A 22,288-nucleotide genomic window follows, 5' to 3' on the forward strand; every position below is an offset into this window, starting at 1 on the left:
TTTTCTGCGCGGTTACCTGACGAAGGTTCCTGGTAACCTTCACATCATGCCAGGCATTGTCATTAAATTTCCCATTGACGGGCTCCACCAGGGCCTCGAAGGCCCCAGAGCCCAGGTTGATGACCAGTGAGACGGCACCATTCTTCAGCGCCAGGTTGACGTAGTCTGCAGATTTTCCGGTGTGGAGCATCAGTCCATTGCGCTGCAGGGTCTTGAAGGAGAGCGTGATCTCATCGCTACTGCTCTGGATGGGGTTCGGGGAAAGGTCGTAACAGAAATACTCTGAACCCTTGAAGGTGGCCACATACTCTTCCCTCTCTGCAATAAAATGGATAAACAAAGCAGGTAAGCTGGGAGCATACCAATGCTTCGCATTAGAAGAGATGCATTAATACCAATACAGTGCAATATAAAAGTTTTCTTGGAAAGAAGAGCAAAATAGGGGTCAATGACATGATTTTTTGATCTATCTATTGATTTATTAAAAAACACATAAAAAATGTGATTCATGAATACAACGCAGAATCAAACCTAGGACACATTTTAAATTTCTGAAATAAAATTACTTTATGGACATAAAGATGTCGAGGTGATGCAATGTAGTGATTATTGATTAAAAACTTTGTCATGATCCTTTATTACTATGTCTGAAAGATTATTACTGCATATGAATGAAAACCATATGTCTGTAAAATCAACAGTAAAGTTCTCCAACCAAAATGCTAGAAAAAAAGGAAGTGATATCATAGAAAGGACACCTGCTGACCCTTGTGACTGTGTGTCAAGATCAATACGTCTCTTAAAATATCACATAATTTGAACTTTTCATTAAAAAGCAAGTTTGGAAAATGCCAGGTGCATGCGGCTTCCCAAAAGCATGGTATTTATGATACTTATGAAATAATAATTCATGACATTTAAAAAAAAGTGTAGAAAACAATAAAGTTTGTAACAAAATACATGAAAAAATATTCACACCTGTATTCAAGATTTAAGAAAAATATGCTATTTCTTCTTTGTTGGATCATATGACATTTTTAGAGTCATTAAAATTAAAACTTTTCTTGAAAATGCTATAAAAGTTGTCCAACACTAAAGCACCTTTACTTTGTCGTGGACAATCTTATACGTCATTGACCCTGTAGCCCTCCATCACATAGTAATACAGAGCAGCTCACTTACCGTCATCTATCTGCTCCCACACTTACTGGACACAAGACTTGCTAATTTCAAATGACCTACTTATACAAAGCCAAAAGTCAATCTGAAGTCATACTGAAGGGGTCAAACATAGTGTAAACTCACCACAGTCAATCTGAGAGTGATTGGTTGCTGTCAGTACACACACCTACACACCTACGAGATTGAGGTCAGGGCCATCTTGCTCATAAATGAGAACCAAGGTCCTTGATAATGGTGACCATAAATAAAGCAGCCACACATATCAGGACATAATTACCAAATCAGTCAGCGAGACCCATTACTGTAAGCATCCTGGCACAGAACCCAGGCGTGCGCACACTCTCACTCCTCTTCCCACTTGCGCAAACAACTCCGACTGTCACCCAGATCCGAGTGTATTTTGGGAACTTGGTTAAAATATTAACTGAAGAGGCGCCCATTAATAAAGTGTGAAGTCCTATCTCCACAGCTACTTTCTTACCGGTAAATACAATTACATTATTACAGAGCAGAGCTGAGTCTACTTCTCATCAGGAATATTAATGACTTTAACAGGCAATTTACAGCAAGACTGAACCAAATTACCATAAATCCAGGAATCTGCAACACAATTAACCTAACACACCATAAGACCAGCTCATTTGCTCTGGAATTATCTGGAATATTCTTAAGATAAACCCTGGAGATATCAACAAGGCTCATTTACTCCATCTCTTTCTCCATTCTTCATCGCCCTTTCTGTGTCCACAGCGAGTTAAATAAGCTTTTTGCTTCGGCTGATGAAGTGTGTGTGTGTTTGTGCACAAAGAGCCAAAGGGTGGTGCTGTATCTGGCTCTCTTCCACCTCCTCTACATACCACTGAGTCAGCTATAATGTGACTCAGCGCAGGAAGGCGCCCACAGAGTCGCACCAGCACACACAAACTGGCTTTTGCACCAACACACACACACATTAAGCCATACACACAATGTAACACACAGGTATATATATTGGATGCCCAGAATAACTCCAAAACGGCCTTCAGATCTCCATTTCGATGCCAGTAACAGAGTGCTTTATGAGTCTTTCATCGCCAACGGTCTCTGTTGTGACTTCCCAGTCCCAACTCTCATCAGATTTGATCTCTGCAATACTCTTACAGGAAATCAAATCTTCATCTTCAAGAGTAAATAACCAGGAAAGCTCATTTAAATACAGCATTAGACTATCTGTTGGATAAAAGTGGCCTCCAATCACCTCTCCGCTCAATAGCACCTAGCAATTTGCTCTGATTTCTGCCTTACATAATATATATTTTCTGTTTGTGCTTTAAAAAGCCATATCCTACCTATTCTTATCATTTATTTTTGCCAGTGTCTATTTACACCAACCTTGGTAAAGGCTATTTTCTCTAACCGCCCCTGCTCAGGCAATTTACCCTTCGTACAAACAGCACATTACTTCCATTTGAACTAAATGCAAACAAGATGTTATTTGTTGCCATTTACCCCTGGCGAAACCTATATGTACTGTAGCTTTTATTTCTATAATGTAACTGTAGTACATTTTCACTTTAGTCAATTTTCTTTGCGTCATTTAGTTTAATATATTTTCCATCCTTTCTCTTCCATATAGGATTAAACTGTCTGTTTTTGATACTGTGGCTTTAAGAAAATATGTATTAGATGAGAACTAAACCAATTGAGAACCACCGCTTTAGCTTCTGTTTGCACTTGTGGAGTGATGCCTTGTATGCTACTGACTGAGCAATTATCTCTTCATCAGCTTAAATTTAGACAGGAACGTTGGGGGCAGCACGTCTGTGGGCTTGTTACCTCAAAGTTGCTACAGGCGACAGCCTGTGAACGCCAAACACAGCCAGTCAAGCATTGAGAACTCCCATGCTACAGGAAGACAAGCTGTACTATGGTTTCCTGTATGGTTCTCCCTCACCATTTCAAATAAAACTCTTTTGAAAGCTATAATTTAATGACCCCCCAGTAAGGGTGGAATATAAAAAAAGAACATCTGACAATAGTGTCAACTTTAATTATCTGTATATTGCTGCACGTGATATGACAGAATTTGTCTAATTAGCAGTACTGCAGGGGTGGTAATGAATTAATAAATATTTTTATTCAACAACAGACATCTCAAACTCATTTTGACATACCCATATCTTATTCTATCTAAGCCTGAGGATTTTTTTATATATATATATATTTTAAATGGACAAAAAATATTTTGTAATCACATTATACAATGGCACAATCTCCAAGGGTCTCAGCCAAGAGGGTCAAGAAAAACTAAATAACAATGTCAATTGCAATCGCTACTTGCACTCTCCGCTACCTGCGACACTTGCAATCGACACAAATCGTGCATGTTTCCAATGGAGACAAGACACTGTGGTGGTGATTAAACGATAAACCTAATTTAGTACTATAACTTACAGGGGGGTCCTGCAAGAAAAAGACAAGACCGGCTTATCCGTGGCCAGAACAGCATAATATGAACGCCTGCGCAAAGTCTCTCGCTAAACGTTTTCCTCCCGTAGAAAAACATAAACACTTAACATGGCTTAATGTATTAAGATGCTATTAAAATAGCAAATTAAACATACAGTTCACTATTTTATTGAATATGTATATAGCATTTTCCTCACATACCACAAAATGTGGCATAATGGACTAAGATGATAAAGGCCAAACTCAATATGCTTCTCTACATTAATAAAATACATAACTAATACATTATGCCATATTAAGTGTTTGTTTTTTCTACAGAAGGGAAAACGCTTAACGAAAGACATTGGGTTCATATTCTGCTGTTCTGTGGCCATGGATTTGCCGGTCTTGTCTTTTCCTTGCAGGAACCTGTACGTTATAGTAGTAAGCCTATTAATTTAGTTTTAATTGTTTAATCACCACCACAGTGTCTTGTCTCCATTGGAAACATGCACTATTTGTGTTGATTGCAAGTGACGTCACAGGTAGCGGAGAGTGCAAGTGGCGATCGCAAGTGACATTGTTATTTAGTTTCTTTTTTCTTGTCTTCACCACCTGGCTACTGTTGTAAAATGTTTATAGAGATTCAAACAAAAAGTTATCAATAAATAGAACAAACAAAAAAAATAAAGACTGAGAGTGACATCACTAGTGGAAGCACAAATGTCTGAGAGTGCAAGTCTGAGAGTGCAAGTGCAAGTCTGCAGCCAGACCCTTCTCGTCTCAGCACTAACAAAGCTGCTTCACAAAACAGTCAGCATTAATAATTTACGCTGAACATAAAACTAATTAATTTGGGGCTTTTAATATGTCCTTATAAAACTACCCCAAAATGACACTGTAAAATAAAATCTGAATGTGTCTAGTTAAGAAAAAAAAAGAAAAGAAAATCACAGTAGCTTCTCTGACAGCAGGGTGATTTTTAACTATCAGTGAATGTTTGGTGTCAGACTGAACAGGGACTAAGCACCAGATAAACTGTCAAAGCTGTCTACACTGATTTTTCATAAGGTGCAAGTTCGTTCACAGTTATGGGAAATTAATATGTAAGAAAAAGTAGAGCAATTTCAGCACAAGCCCACAGAGAAATACTGCACTGTCATTGACTAAAGTGTAAATGATACACCTGTCATTCATGTACCTCTGTGGCCACAGCTACCTTGTGCATTCATTTTATCTAGGCTTTGATTCTTCCTGTCTTTGTGTTTCAGCCAAACGTCCTTTATAGGCTCTCCAGAGGTATGTTATGGCGAATCACATATAGCTTTCCCACCATGACCCCCGCTCACGCTGTAGGGAATACAAGAGCGGAGATAAACGACAGTGGGGCTGAAAGGGAGACTGAGGCTCTGGGCACAGATAAATCTAGTGGGAGGATACACTACTTCAAGCTAGCCCACTAGATCAAGATTACTTACAAACCCATTCAAGTAATAGCTTAGCCACTTGTATTTTATCTGCTTGGGAAGGGGGTTAGGGTAACAGCATACAGTACCATTAAACACAAGCTATCATGTTTTTTATTTAATAATGATGTCTAACTGGACCACAGTATTAAATCACATCTCTCTACACAACATTCTGTAGCCTAACTGTTTGGGGTTTAAAATTCCTTTCTCTTTCAGTCTTTCCAAATGTCACACTTAATTCAACTAGTTTCTTGCCATTTAAAAAAAATTTATAATTATAATTTCTGAAGGAAAACTGATGCACCATTTTTTTATATATAAGGAGCTTGTTTGTTCTGTCTTACATGCACAAAAGAAAGTCAAATTGATTTTGGATGACATAAATAAATTTCTGGCTAAACTAATTTTGAAATATTTTAGTTATGACCTTCATAAAAGAATGTCATCTTTTTCTAAATAAAAACCTTGTTGCATTGTCGTAATGTTGTGAGGAAACTCCCTTCAAATCTCTTGGAAATACTGAAGTTGCAATGCATTCTGGGGAGAAGCAGAAGCAATTAAGTAAGCTTATATTGCATGCATGTGTATTCACACATTTCTTTCTCTCTCTTCCATAACACATCCACTCTTCCTATCATTTAGCACCAGCCTTTACTTCGCCTCACTCCATTTTTCACACCTTCTTTCCCTGAGCCTCAAGCCTTAAAATTCGAGCAAAATATTGTCCTCCAATCTAATTCATAGTAGGTGCAGAACATCCCCAAACAATTTGCACTCAGTTTGTGTGTGTGTGTGTGTGTGGTTTGAATGTTAATTGTGTGACACTCACCTCACCTTCACAAGATTAAATGTAATCTGTTGACAACGACTCAGTGTGCCATAAAATATACACTTCAGCATCTAAATTTATAGTACAGTATGTACCCGTTGCAAGATGTTTCCAATTGTATTTGTTTACTATATTTAGTACGGCCATAATGAAACCATTATGTAAACTTTTGAACAATATAAATGTATATACAGCATATATAGAGTTAATTTTGTTTGATTAATTAATTTTTTTATTCAGCAATTAATAAGACTGCATTAAATATATAAAAAGTGACAGTAAATACAATTATAATATTTTCTATTCAAACACTTTTTATTAAAAATAATTAACTTTTTTTTTTTTTAAACTTACCATTCGTAAAGGAGTGTGGTTTCCAAAAAACAAAACACATTAACACATTCCTTATTTTAAATTGCAATACGATTATACAGTATTACTGTTTTAATGCATGTCTGATCAAATGAATGTGGTCTTTGTGAGCACTAGAAACGTATTTAAAAATATATATATATTTATATAAAAAATAAATATATTTTCTGTGGTTTCTTCAGGGCAACAATAATAAAAATAAAAAAATAAAAAACAGATTATGCAAGAGGTACACTGTAAAAAGTATATTAAAAGAATTTTGAAGTATGTTTTACAAGGAAATAATAATTCAGTTATATTTCAAAATTTAATGTTTAAATTGTGTTACTTTTTTTTGGTAATTATTTAGGAAACTTGCTAGCAATTTCTGAGTGAAAATGGTTTCGAACCAAATCCTACAGAGGAGTATGTAAACCAAATGTACATCACTGCAGATCCAGTATGTATAGGGGCTATAAGAGTAAAGGAGAGGAGAGGTTTAAGTGGCTCCCAGTGAGCAGTACACTCACTCAGGAGGCTTGTTTTGCCACTGGAGATGATAGCACAGTGAGTTAATGAGAGCAGCTCCAAAGCCGCAGCCGAGTCTCAATCTAACAACGGCAAGAAAAACAACAGGAGTGACAACAACAGAAGATAATAACACCGCAATTACCCAAGCTAAATATATACCGGGGGCTATGGACCGTGGACAGCAACAATACCATTAAACTGACTGTGAGGTCTAGTTACACTGCCAGTGAGCTCTTTAAGATACTAAGAAGTGCCTCAAGTACATTCACTGAATCAACTGACATAATATAAATACATATTGTCGGATAGCAAGGAACCATTACGTCCATAATTCCAATTAATTTCCTTGTGTGATGATATTCCCCCCCAACGTTCAGACTGAGTGCTATATTACATGTGACAAGTTTATTCAGTTTGCTCAGCCGCTCCTTGATAAGGCCAGTTATCAAAATTTCTCCATCTCAGAGCGCCGCCGAAACCCGTCAAGCTATTCTGAGCCGGCGCTATGGAGGAGCGTCTCACACTTGACTGGCCACAGATGTGTTTTGTTCAATATTGATTTATTATTTGATTGATTATTCCTCACATCATAAATCCGCCAGTGAATGGGATCCGACGGCGAAAGACACAAAAAGCACAAAAGACTGGCTGCCCCATTATTTCTCCAAATGGCAGCATTTCCATTTTAGGGAGAGAAATGATATTTGAGTCTGAGATAAGAGCTTGTATCTGTTAAAAATAAAATTGGTTTAGAATATCATTCTAATGATGCAGTATTGATGAGACTGAAATCACATCTTTTACAAATTTTTTACGTGCAAATACTGCGCTTTTCCACCTTAAAACATGAAATGCATAATCGATTTTGTCAAACTGATCTCCAAAAAACATAATTCATAATGTTTTTCCATTCAAAAACGACAAGGCTGGGTTCTTTTTTGGAGGTTGAAAATGCATTCACTCATCTGAGATTCACTGAAAAAAAAATCCAAGTTTCATAGCTGCAGTGTTTGTGAACAATGAGTCCGATTATCATTCAGAGAAATGGCACTATTAAATGTCTTCCTATATTCAGCTGTGACCAGACACCTTTAGCTAAATGCTCCAAACACATATCTCTCAAAAAATAGCTGTGAATCTGTGGAACACGCAGTGCGAAGTCACAACTCACTTCAAAAACGCTCTATCCACCTCCACAGCATCTCATTACAGCCTTTCTTATGCAAATTCAAGGAGACAAACCGGCGTCACACAGACACACAGCCTGCCGTCCTACGGGCATCTCTTCCTCTCCTAACGAATCTGTCTCAACTTTTGAACTCCCTTTTTTTCTAGCTCTCTCTTTCTTGCAGGTGTGGAAGCTCAGCATTTTTACACGCTGGCATTTTCTAGGACACCACATTAATTCGAGAAGCCCGTGGTTGAGTGACGTAAAATCCTCAGATCTCATCTCAATTTCACGGAGAAGATTCAGTTCATACAGCATCTGGAAACCAGCCAAGAGGATGATAGAAAACAGATTCTTCCACTAACGTTATTTATTTCACAGCTCTTCTCGAGAAACCCATGCGGGCACTTTTATTTTGGAAAGTCCTCCTCCATGCGTTGGGACCTGTCCGACCTGTCAGAGCCAGCTACCTCTCTGGAGCATCAAACCAGCAGCCAACCCTCTCACTCAGTCCCTGCCATATGTCCCAGTGTTCTGCCAATTCCTTGCACACAAGACCTCAGAGCACCCCATTAGTGAATGTGTGTGTGTGTGTGTGTGAGAGAGAGAGAGAGAGAGAGAGAGAGAGAGAGAAAGAGAGAGAGAAAGAGAAGAGGGGGAGATGGGGAGTGAGACGTGGTTATAAACATACATCGAGAAAAACAGAGGTTGGGAGATGGAGAGATCAGCAGAAAAAAAGAGCATCAGAGAGAGCAAAAGTAGAACAGAAACACGCTGAACTGAGCAACAGAGAGGATCAATCAGGAGAGAGAAAGATAGATGTTAAATAATAATAAATAACTCATCCATATACTTATTTTTAGAAGTCGCAACACTGCTATACAATGATTGGCCTGACTATATTATATTCATAAAATAATATTGACTAAAAACATAAGGTTTATCTTTAGTCATCTGTAGTGTCATTATTTCAGGAATCTGATTATATTGACTGTGCTGTATAATTTTGATTCACTAAAAAGAGCCTGCTTGTAAAACTCATTTATTTGGGAAATTGGACTTCACTGGTTGCCCAGTTTCATTTTGATTCACTGAAAATAACCAACTTTGTGTCTTTCGCTTAGGAATTGGACTACACTGGTTAAGCTGCATGTTTTTGATTCACTAAAAAGACCTGGCTTATAACAGTTATTCATTTGGAATTTGAGCTATAGGCCTACTGGTTAAAATGGGCTCATAAGAGTCTTCCATTTTGTGCTTCACACGCAGAATCAATAGAGGAGTTGCACTGCCATTGAAGAAGTTATTTCCAGAAACCCTTTTGGAGCCATTCAGAAAGTACTGTAAGCACATGCAAAACAAAACTGACCATATTTTAATGATGGAAAAGAAAGCCAGTGATATCCTTAAACAAAAAACTCAATTTGTGTCTAACAGAGGTCAGTCAGTCATTCAGGTTTGGAATGGCACAAGGTTAAGAAAATATGAGATTTCTGTTTGGGGTGAACTGTTCCTAAAAGAAAAACAGGAGGTGGGCGTATTCAGACCGTCAAGATTCCCACGGACAGAAGGAGAGATTTTGAAAAAGGTGTTCTTTGTAAACTCAGTCAGAGCTCAGTGCTGGATGAGTGTAATTTGATGTCATTGTCAGAGCGTGAATGTGGATACATGGGTCTGTGCTGATATTGAATAACAGCAGGGAGGAAAGCTCAGAATCTCAGTACTCAGAGCTCTACTCTCTCTGCTGAAGCTCTCCAGCATGGACGCAATATGGCATACAGTCCATACGTGCCAGAACAGCTTCGCAACTGATCAATCCACACACGTACACAAACACACACGTTCATTATAGACCTTCCCATTACACCAGAGAGTGCCTATAGAGCCAGCATGCAGTGCTCTCTCATCCCTACTGCATATCAATGCCATTATCTCAGACCTGTATTTCCAACCCCACTGCAGATTGCTAAAGTAAGCTCTGTTTGACGCTGTGTGGAAAGCTGTCCTCTCAGCACTGGTGTATTTTTAGAAGCTTGAATATGATAACGTAACACAGTTCTCTGCTAGTTTGCATCTTTAAATGCATTTCTCTGCTTTTGTCAGTTAGACTGTAGGTTATCGATCCTGTACTTTTACACTAGATCTGTGTAAGGTAACCACTAATGGAGTGACCACATCGTTTGTACCATTTCTCCCAGGTGTGACCCTCAAAGAGTTGCTACCATTTCTTCTCTACTTTCCTTCATGAAGCTCTCTGAACTCCATATGGAGGAGTCACTCTCCCATGCAAGCCAAAATTGGCAAATGTTAATAATGAGTTACATTTGCCAATATTCTATTAATAGACATAACAGGAGTAAGAGTGCTGGTGTTGCTGTGGTGATACTCTGGCCAACAGACCAGACGTTAATTCTGAGACGGTAATAATAGAATAGACGTTAATTTTGAGTGACTCACATTTTAGGCATCATACTGTCAGTTGGTTATTTTTGCTTGGCCAGGAAGAATTGCTCAAAATGAAGAACAGCAGAAGGAATTAGTTGAGCTAATTCAATGATTTGCTCATAAAGAAAGTGACTTGTTTAGTTCCAGAATGAATCCGTGTTTAGGAATGGATTGGTTGAATGATTCACTCATAAGACAGGCGTCTCTGAATGAATCGGTGTTTTTGAGTGAATTAGCCAAGTAAATGGTTTCCTGACTCACTCACAGAGTCACTTGCCTGTCTAAAATTCGGCCTTTCTTTCCAGTTAAAATCTTAATATTAAAATAAGATGAATTGAGAAGCAAAATTGTGAACCACTGTGTAACCACAATTACCATTTTTCAGCACGTTTTTGTGAGCAATACCAGTCATTTAAATAGTTAAGGAAAAAAAAAAAAAAATTCCATGCAGATTTTGTTAATCAAGAAAATTACTTCTCTGTGAGTTCACTTCAAAAATTAACTATGGATTAAAAAAAAAAGAAAAACATGGTTACTATAGTTAAATCATGTTATCCACAAACTCACAAAGGTTTTGCTACACTATCCATAGTTTAAATATGATATTTATAGTAAATTGGTTATTATACAAGTAATCAATACGCCAAAAACAACATGGTAACTACACTTTTGCTACAATAAAATCATGACTGATTTTAGTAAGGTTGCCACCCAATTGACAACAGATAATAGACATATTTGCCCATTTAATATTGTTGAAATTTTACCACATCTTATAACAATAAGACTTGTTTTCACTGAATAGAGCTTTGTAGAGCTTCCCCACTGGCAAATTTGTGATGTTGTTGTTCTTAAATTCAGTTAAATGTATGCTTAAGAGAGAGAGAGAGTGATGAAGAGAAAGCCAGCAGGGTAAGAAAAATACATTAGGAAAAATAAACATTCAAGGCATTCTCTTATGCAATCTTGTTTTAACGATATTCAAATTTCACTGGATAATGAAACAAAAATACTGATTAAGAAAATGTTTTGCAGTTTGTTGGGTCAGTGTGAACCAGATATAGCTTTGCCTGCTCCCTCTTTTCTCTCCTCTCACAGAAAGTGTGCATGCTTCTGTCGCTCCAATAGCCATTTTACAATCCATGATGGAAGACTTGATGGTTGGCGCTGCGGTGCTGCACACTGCTTCACAGCGAGACAGCACCACCCGAACACACTGCAAAATGTGATTAACACATCAGTGTGCTTTACACATGTGCTCTTCTCCTTCAATTCTCCAGAGAGACTACAGACTGGGGAGGGAAGGATGGAGGGAGGGTGTCGCAAGCCCCAATGGTAACTGGTACAGGGGAAAACAAGAGCAGGTTGAGACAGTTGGGAAGGGAGACGCAACCGCTCATTTTCTGTGCGAAAGCTCCCCTCTGTGCTTAACAGATCAAAGAAGGGAATTTATTGGACCACCCATAGAGTCGGATGACAGCGTAGGCAGAACATGGGACAGATCTGCTTCAGAACAACCAAGTCACTGAATCGCAAATGCAACAGAACGTTCTCCCAACTGAAGATATCAAAGTGTATTTGTACCTTATGGTGGTTATGAAACACTTAGTTAGAGCACAGAACTACCTTTCATTTCCAAACACAAGCCGAGACAGACAAGACGATTACGCTCGGGTCTGCATCTCCTCCTTCTAAACGCCATGGTAATCAAATTCTCCACAGCGTGAAGACCGAAAGCAACAAAATGCCAAAGCTACTGGAATAATAAATAGGGGACCAAGTAGCTTGGCAGGAAGACTAAATGACGGGATGAGGCAGTTGAAAGCTACACCCTCCTCAGGTAGAGGTTCAGTCTCACTCCGGGCCCCAGCTTCTTCCATCTCCATAAACACAGACGTAAACACACGTAAACACCTCGGCTAGGGCTTTATGAATGACTCCTGATCCATAAACACACACACCCAGAGACGAGCTGAGGGAGCAGCCCTGCCGCTCTCTGATAAGCTCCTCTTCCTTCTACCTTCGCTTCATTTACATAATTCTGCCTCTGTAAAATATGCAATTGTTCATTTCATGCCTCAAGTGTTTATGTGCTTATATAAGTTAAAGTAGAGACTGGGGCTTCTCTGTCTTTACTTCTCTCAATCTCCTCGTCTTTAATTTTCTCTCAGCCACTTCATTTCAATTTTTCATATTACTTGCTGGAATAAATCATGGAGCTTTTGGACAGGGGAAGTCGACCAGACTTGTGGAGTGACAGAATATATGGTGTTACGTAATCAGGGTACAAAAAAAGGTAGCTGTATTTTGTTAGAATTACATTAAAATATAATCAGATCATAGTTACATTTAAAAGACCATTTTAAGTGTATAATGAAAAAATAGTGGCTTGCTTCACTGTGAAAATGAACTGTGAAGTCCAATGTTACAATGAAATAGGTTTCTTTTTAGCATTCTATTCATTTAAGAATATTGTATATGCAAAACTACCAGCAAAATACACTTATAGAGACATATCCTCTCAAAACCAACCTTTTTCTTATGTAGAGTTGTTCTCAAGTAAATTTGTCTAGTTTTAACGATTTTCGGATGTTTCAAACTGAAAGTTAGACTTTTTGCAGTGCAGAAAGGCATTTAAGAAACATCCCTCTCATCTCTGTGTCATCTGGGAATGTTACCTTCACAGCTCGGCTCTCCCGATGGATGGAAGGTGACCTGGCTTGTAGCCCCTGCGATGCACATGTTTTTAAAGTGACTACTGGCTGTGCCAACACATGCTTCACTGCTCAACGTACACACGAGCACAGCCCCCGTCACTTATCTCATTCCACATGGCTGCTCTGCTAACAAAATCCTCTGTCACAGTTCTCAAGCTCCTGCATTCTCTCCTGTCTACGCCGTTGAAAATAAATAAATAAATAAACACAACAACCAAAGCCATGCATTTACAGATAAAACGGAGTTGAAAGACATCAGTGTCTTTGATTGGATGGACGTGATTGGGCTTTGACAGAAAGTAGAAATCTGTCATTCATCTTGGTCGACCTGCCTTCACAGAAACCGGTTTCTGATTTCAGGGCGCAAGAAATAAAAGTTATCTTTCACAGCACGCTTCAAATGGTATCCAATAAGAGAGAAAATGTAATTCCTACCCCAGCCCCTGTAGGTTTGTGGCGAGTTTGCGGTCTTACAAATATTGGTGTATTTGTAATGGGAAAGCCATTATCTTGGTTGGGCTCCTGAGGCGAGTTTTACTGCTAAGATGGGGGGGGGGGGGGGTTATGTTGGGTAAGGGGCTGATTTAATAGCATCCACTGTGTGTAACACTTGGTGTGGAAATCTCAACAGATGTCTCTCCCTCGACAGCAATCATCACAGACGTGTGAACCATGTAGCAGCAAGTGTAATTCCATGACAGGCTGTCAGTCAAATATCACTGTGCTAAAATGAGCATGGGGAGGGAATGAGCAACTCATCATTTATCATGGTACATTATCAAAGATCAACATTGTCCTTCTGAGAAACAAAAGGGAGAGAAAGATCCAAGATACACAATTTACATCCCACCGGAGGCTATAACAGATGTTTATCGCTATTCTGAACAACACAGTTCTGGTGAATTGAATAAAATCTTTACACAAAAAATAATGATAGGACATGTTAATTATAGAAATGTATTCACATATTTGTCATTTAGTTGTCCTTTCCTACTAATATCAAATAATAAATAAATAAAAGCAAATAATTTATTTAATAAACATGATTTTTTTTTATGTGCACGTTATTGTCCAAAAGTTTTTTTTTTTATTTACTTTGAAAGTGTCTAGAAAGAATCACACCATAAACGTATCCACCCTTAAGACACTCAAAAGTTATGATTTCCTCTCATAAAACAAAAAAAGAGCTGCTCTTTTCCATATATTAAAAATACAAGGTGTTGATGGGAACAATGAGGCATGCTCAACAAACCTATTTCATACTGCAATAATTAAAATAGTTATTGAACAAATTGAGGTAATGGCCTCTGGTCAGAATCTGTCTAGGGACTGGACTGCTACTTGAACCCAAAAACATAAATGAATAGGTGCATGGCACCTTAAATTAACCTAAAACAAACCCCCACAGCATTCATTGCAATGACGCTAAAAGTAGGTGACTCCTAACAGGAACACAGCATTGAGAGGAGGGTGGGAGATGTGACTGACACACTTGCTCTATTATCAGGCTCTCCAGATTCAGACCCAGACTGCGCTATAGTGCGTGAGTCACACGACCCCACGGCCCAAATTGGCACTTTCTTTGAGAGGGATTGGGGTTATGACAGTGAACCAGTTTCATGGAGAAATGGAAAAGAGATTATATTTCACCCCACCTATCGAAGCTCTCAGCGCCAAACAGAAGACAATTTACAGACATTCACACACAAGCACAGACACCCTCGAAGCATGTGTCTGACAGACACACACACTCATTCCTGCGGCTGTCTGTCATTGTGATTTAAGACACCCACTCGTGTTCTCTCTCTGACACACATAGACACACATAGACAGTTAAGAAAATTTATGTGTGTTTTAGTCAGTTTCCTGTAGAGAGGGAGCCAAGTGCGGGGAAAAAAGTACATCAGCTGTCATTCGCTAACAGAAGTGTTAAACGGGTCCCAATAAGATGCACGACGCGGTACAGTAAACAGATGTGAGGTTGAACCCACTCTGGGAGAACATACTTCCAAAAGCCACTATAGGAGCTGCAGCCATCGCCCTTCCATGCTGGGAATTTACAGCCGTGTCATTAGATCAGACTGCTGGACATAAAGCATCACTGAATCAATCTCGGCGAGCTGTCTGCAGCCTGGTAAACACTGCGGACGCTGGCGGACGCTCCCTATTATGCTGGGGATTAATGGTGTTGACAGAGTATTAACTCACATTGAAAGGTAAACAGGAACACTATGGAGAAATGCCGAGGCTGACACTGAGCCAGGCTTCCCAGAGGATAAATTCTCTCCTGGACTCAGCAGGTCATGAAGGAGAAAGGAAAAAAGGTGAGAGAGAGAGAGAGAGAGAGATTCAGGAAAAATCTCATATCTTTGGAAAATCAACGATCCTGGGATACAGAAAAAGAAGTGAGTGAAAATAGATTGACAGATTGTGCTGGGGTGAGAATGTAAAGGTTAAAAAATGCTGTTTTGTATGGATATCTCATCCCATTCTCCCTGGCCATCTCAACGGGCACGCCAAGGTCACTTAGTCCACTCTGCATGCGAGCTGACATCAGCCTTGGCTCTCTAAAGCCAATTGACCAGCTGTCAGCTTTGCTAGGAGTAGCAGCAGCCCCAGTGGTCACCCCGAACAGAGAGGGCCCAGCATAGGGCCATTGTGCATGTCCGACGTGACTGGCAGGTCAGGGCAGAGACTTCACAAGGGACGCCCAGTCAATGTGCCACAGCCGATGCTTCCGTTGCTGTTCGGCTCTGGTTGAATATCAGCTGCATTCGCTGATTTTAACACTGCTTTGTCACCCATTCTTCTGAAGTTATGCACTCCGTCTGATCGCTGCGCAGTGAATGGACACTGTACAGACTTTGGGTCAATGGCCACAGGTTTTAATGAGCTGTGCTAAAAGGCTGAGATGTTCCAGAAGCCAGCCAAAAACTCCCTAATTACCTGGCACTGTGTTCGTCTCATTCAACAGCAAAGAATGCTGAAAGAAGATACACAAAAGACCGATAATATGCTCCGCTAACAAGAGGTAAACGGTTCTAAGCTAATGAACTAGCCAAGGCTGTTTGGGAAAAAACTTTTTTTTTTAAATATATTAATACACACATTGCATCTGATTACCTTACTTAAGAACAAACCAAACTCAAGCAGAACTATACAGGAAATACACTGTAGATACACGTAGATACACTGTAGATACGAAAATTTATTAAAAAAATTATAAACCTGTTTATTGGTTAATAGTAAGTTTCAATGCTATATACAGTAAATAACTGTAATTATATTTAATGTGATTGCAGGGAAAAATAGTGTTAAAATTATGGGTTTTGGAAGTGAAAAAAACATCATTATATAATTTACAGTGAAAAATCATAAATTAACACTGTCCGAATTCCCTGCATGATGCTTCACATTTGATGTTTTTTCATAAAAATAACTTTCTTCTTAGTTTACTTTTCTTATCAGTTGTGTACATTAGGGTTTTATCTTACATGCAATGTTGCTAAATTAATATTTACTGCATTATTTCAGTGTCATGGGTGTTACCATGATGGTGTTCAATATGTGTTTTAATGACACTGCACACCTATATGTATATTTGTATTTTCCTTCTCAGCTTGTGGAAAAGCTGTTTTTGATAAACTTTGATTTATCATGTGACTTCCTCATCCCCATCTATTTTTGGTGTATTACAATGTTACAAAACAGATAATAATCCTTGAATAGAATGGTATTATATTCTAGTATTATATTATATAGTATTATTATAGTATATTATTTTAGTATTACAGATAATTGTATTATATCAGTTAATGAAATATGTTTTTTTTAATTGCACATCTAAGTCTGTAAAATCAAAAGTTTTGATACCATTTTTTTTTTTTTTTTTTTTTTAATCGTAAGGTTCTGACTATATTTTAATGTAAATGTCACAGATTCTTTTTTACAGTGTATGTTAAGAAGCAGTCAGTTAAGGGTTGTTTGCATTAAGGACAATAACTATACTAATAACTATTAACTGTAATGTTTTAATAGTAGTCCACATCACAGCTACAATAATATTGAAACAGAGGAACAAGGAAAATCATTTTAGAATTATATTTTCTACCTAATAAACAATAATCAGCAGTCAATCAGAGTTCACCCAAGGAGCATTTAACATGGCAGATGTAACAGATATGCAGGTCAGCGATTCATGGGTTAAATTCTGTTTTATAAATTCAGACTGTTGGTACTAAATGCCAGCCTGGCTGGACTTAAATTACTTTACGATGCCCATGCGAGCTTCAAAGAAGAAACGAAAACCCCCAACCCAAATTCCTCCAACACACTGGAGACAAAGGAAACCTTTTTGTATAAGTTCCTTACTTTCATTTTATTATTAATATGTATTTTAATTATGTTTTTGGATTGCATAAAATGGTTAATCCTGGGTAAATGGTTAAAGTGCTGACTTATAAGTGGAAATGCTTGTTTTCAATCTTATACTTTCTCAAAAAGAAATGTTCTGCAACCCCCACACTCCTTGGTAGCTCGTAAAATTTTACGACCACACAGGACAGGAGAGAAGCCAAGTCACTGGCTTCTTTTGAACAATGCATTCTATGGAATGTATTCATTAACTTTCTGTTTTCAGGTTTTATAAATGTATTACGTATTCCCTTTTGGTACATTTAGATGTTTCCCAACATCTGCAGTGTTATCATGTGTTAAACAAATCTTTAAATGTGTAATTCGATCTAAAAATTAGATCTTTGGTCATATATATATTATGTCTAGTCTTGTTCTAATCGTCATGCTTTGACAGACCCATTTATCTAGAGCAAAGTAATGAAAAATGTATTTAATCTGGAATAATGAACTTGCTTTAATATTCCTGATGAAATCGGACAGGCCCTAAATCATCAGGGGGTTGTCTCAACAGAGACAAAGGAACTTTCCCGCCGCTTCAGATCGCGGATGTTCATTGGGTGGTTCACGCGAAAAGAGGCGTGAACATCTCAAGCTATAAGAGTCGACCGAACAAGGTCCGCCTCTCTCTTCTTGCTCTTCTGCTCTTCTTCCCGTTCTCCGTTCTCGGACACGTCGCTCCGCGCGGCCTCGGGCCGCGCTCAGTTCTCCTCCCCCCTCAGCACACGGACTGAGGAGAGGAAAGCCATTTTCATGGCTCATTTGGAAACTTTCATTTTCGTTGTTTTCTTTTCTTTTCTTTACTAAGTTTATACAACTATTCGCCTCTCCACACAATGAAGACGAATTCTGGAACATTGTTTGTTGAACCTTTCAAATACCGCGCGAAGATGAACGAACACCTCTTTGCAACAAAGGAACATGTGACTCCACGCTCACGCCAAGATCCAGCGCAGCTTGCACGCGCGTCACACGGCCTCCGGCCCACGCGCGCAGTTTTCAAAGGACCACGTGACATCACACGTGCGTCGCCGGTACCACGCTCACCCACTGGGCCATGCAAGTATCGTTTTCTATGGAGATTTAAATGCTGCTTTAAAGTGTTGCTATTATTTGATTCGTTGTTGGTTCCACTAAGGTTTACTGACTGATTTTCATACCTGAGCTCATTCTGTGATCTCTCTCGCTTTCTCCACTTCTCTCTCTCTCTCTCTCTCTCTCTCGCTCTCTAATTCTCTCTCTCTCTTTTATTTGGATTCCATTATGTCTTGTAAATGTTTATTGTCTGTATTTTCGTACGCATATTTACTCTGTGTGATTTGTAGTTTGATGTATTACTAGTTGAATTATTAAAAAACCATATATAAAATGATTGGCCTGGACTCCACCCCACTCACATTACGAGTCACTGAAATGTTTTGGTCTTTAGCTACAAGCTCTAAATTTAGAAACTAAATTTATCATAAGGATAGGATAATATTTTCATGGCCAGAGAATACTTTTCCTTGAATTATAAGGCGTGATAACTTTATTGAAAATTGATAGGTCTACAGTGGTGTGCTGGACATACCACGGTTTGATCTGCAGTAATTCACAGTAAGAGATATCACAATAATTGATATGAAGAATGTAATATTGACATATTAATGAGTAAATTACAGTGCCCTGTGATTAGTATTGGTATTGGCAATTGAGCTATTTTTCATAATCAATAAAATTAAATGTAACTGTCATCTGAGATATATATTAATCAAATTCTTGATTAATTATTCAAATTCCCTATATATCATTTGAGTTAATTACTATGTAAAACTCATTGTTGTTACACAGACAATATAACTGTAGTGTGTACTCATAATCAACAAAACATTACTGTGCCTTGGTATATAGTTATTATCCTTATAGATCTTGATGTGAATGGCCATTTAAAAAGCACTGTCATAGACACCAGTCAACAATTTTGTATATGGACATTTTTTGTTGTTACAATCTTAACCAATCAGAATCAAGTTTCCAGAATGCCTTACAGGTCATAATTGGTCACAAGGTATATCAGTCTTAAATCTCTTACACTCATGTCACTCCAAATCTATATGACTTTTTGAAAGTCATAGAGGTTTGGAATGACATGAGGGTGATTAAATATTGACAGAATTTTAATTTTTTGCATAAATTGTCCCTTTAAAGACTTGACCCCCCTTTTAGCTGTTTTTGACTAAATGTCATTGCTTGTTGAACTACTTCAACTCTGTGTAGCTCGTGGCTTAGCAAGCAGCTTTAGCAGCACAGTCAATGGCAAACACACCGTTGCATAACTGGACATGTGCGATATAACATACATTGCATACGAATTTACGCTGCTCCACTTTGCTACACTAGCCTCTAGATATACCTTCACAGCAGCCACTTTCTCTCACTAACAAGTGTGTCAACACACAGTTGAGCCAACCAGGCCAAAAGCACTTCAAAAAAGATCAGCACGAGTGATAATGACACTTTGCTGCCAAAAAAGGAAAAATAAAACAACGACTTGAGTCACCAGTGGGCCACATAAACTAATTAGAAAGTGTTGCCTTGGGCTTATCGTGTTCAAGGGAAAGTGTTTGAATCTAATGAGAGGTTTCATATCAGCAAACAGCGCACACAGCACAGGAGAGGATAACAGCCTTTGCTTTAGATCTAAGACCATAATACCAGAGTTTATCTCTCATTTTCCCTTCTAGACTAACTACACTCTTTGATTGCATGTGTTCAGGGGTTGCAGAAGGAGCCCCATTTTGGAAGGAATCAGTTTTGTCTCCATGTGAGTCATGAATCTCAAATAGACTTGTGCATTGTGTGAATACAGATATCAGCCCATCGCTGTTCTAAAGTGTGAAGGCAAATATATTTATCCAAAGCGCACACACGCGCACACATATCACACTGGGGGCCTACGCAGCGCATGGTGCACCACAGATAAAGGGTTTAACATATCCAGAGAGTTCCAGAAGGGATGTAGTGGCTTTCCTTTTTTTTACGCCATGTTTGGGTCACATTCACATTCGTCAAGACTTTTATCTGTGTTAGCTCACTCTCCACTCCAGGGAAACAGCACAGCTTTCTTCACGCATACTTGCACTTCTAGGGGTTAAATTGGTCTGGAAAGGCATTCCTCCACCTCTGAATCATTAAAGAAACAGCTCTTCAATCCATTTCATTACCTGCATGATTCTGTTTTGTCCAAGTCACAAATCTCCAGCTAGGGAGAATATTTGCTAAAAAAAAGTCCTTCAAGTTTGTTACACTAAGTATTATCCTCCACTCTAGTCATTGATGGCTCCACTCATTCGCATCCTTTCTGGTCCAGTAAAATCACAAAATAAAGTGCAACCTGTTTAAAAAAAAAAAAAAAAAACCATTACATTTTGTGTTTTGTTTTGTGGCATTTAACCGAGCATTTAACAACCACTCTTGGTCCAGCTCGGCTCTGGGTTCACAATTTCCCGCTCCCGCGACACTCCACACTCACTGATACCAGAAACACCGCTCCGCCTTCGCTTCGTGGTTAAAGTATTTCAGTATGTTTGAAATGTTATGTTCATAATGTAGCCTATATTAAAATAAAACAATAGAATATATAAAATAACAGGAGAGTTTCAAAGTGGCTTTGGCTATTGTGTGAAAATCTTTTTTACCTACCACACGCCAACAACAACATAACATGGTTGTCAGCATTAAAAGGTATAACTGCTGCTTTCTGTTGTTCACATTTTGTTTATTTTACGGCATTTCACAGTTTATTTCATCTACAGATCGATGCATTTCTGACAGATTTCTGCTCATTCAAAATCAGATACAGATGAAGTAGCACTGTAAGATTGCATTTATTTGAATGCATTATTGCGAAAAGCGATTGCATGTGAATGTGAATGTGCTGTACCAGTTTAAATAATGTTTTAACCCGAAAATATTCAGTAAAATGAACAGACAAACTCTTTGAGAACTAACCTGTAACTTCACGCTCTGCATTTGCTGTCATTATAACCTTCTGATTTGAGAGATCCATCTGTATCACGCTATAGCTAAATATGTTTAACGTGAATTCTTGCTAAATATGCAGTTAAATTAAGGGCCGTTGGCATGAATTGTACTCATGATGGATTTAAAAGAAAACTGCTCCTCGTTCCAGTCAAAATCACATCACTCCACTCACATACTCTGGTATCCCTATACCTTTGTATAGCTAATATAAAGACGAGGAAAAAGACATATAATAGTAAAAAAAAAAAAAAAATATATATATATATATATATATATATATATGTAAATAAGTATACAAAATAAGTAATTTTATGGATAATAACAGATAATAATTGCCATTTTGAATTTTTTTATTTAGTATTTTTTCTTATTCATTTATTTTCAAATGATTTATTCATAATGTATTTAGATATAATGTGAAATAATATACATTTCATTTTAGCATGTGTGATTTGTTACCTTTAAATTCAACAACAGTACAATATCATTGTAATAAACAAATCTCCATATTCATCGGGAAGAAGGAGGCGGGAACCGGCGCACAATCAAAAACTCATTTTAATAATCAAAAGTAAATACAAAACGGCGCACCAGCCCCTCACGGACGACTGGTGCGCATAAATAAAAGCCAAACACATAAACTAATGTCCCAGGCCTGGTCCTCTCTCGTCCTTCACGGTCGTCACTCCAGTTTTATATCCTTCCATCTCCTACGTGGGACTCGATACTAGCG

At 38.3% G+C, this 22,288-nt stretch overlaps 1 protein-coding gene across 21 annotated transcripts in view; it reads right to left on the reverse strand.

Annotated features, from left to right (window-relative positions):
• The window catches only part of nrxn1a (neurexin 1a), a 173,878-nt gene that overhangs the window by 109,497 nt on the left and 42,093 nt on the right, over window positions 1–22,288 (reverse strand). For all 21 annotated transcript variants that reach the window (XM_026276954.1, XM_026276953.1, XM_026276952.1 and 18 more), the window contains one exon: window positions 17–318. In XM_026276954.1, the coding sequence (XP_026132739.1) occupies window positions 17–318 (302 nt within the window). The remainder of the gene's footprint in view (window positions 1–16; window positions 319–22,288) is intronic.

Source organism: Carassius auratus, chromosome 12 (assembly GCF_003368295.1).
Source record: "Carassius auratus strain Wakin chromosome 12, ASM336829v1, whole genome shotgun sequence".
NCBI lineage: Eukaryota > Metazoa > Chordata > Actinopteri > Cypriniformes > Cyprinidae > Carassius > Carassius auratus.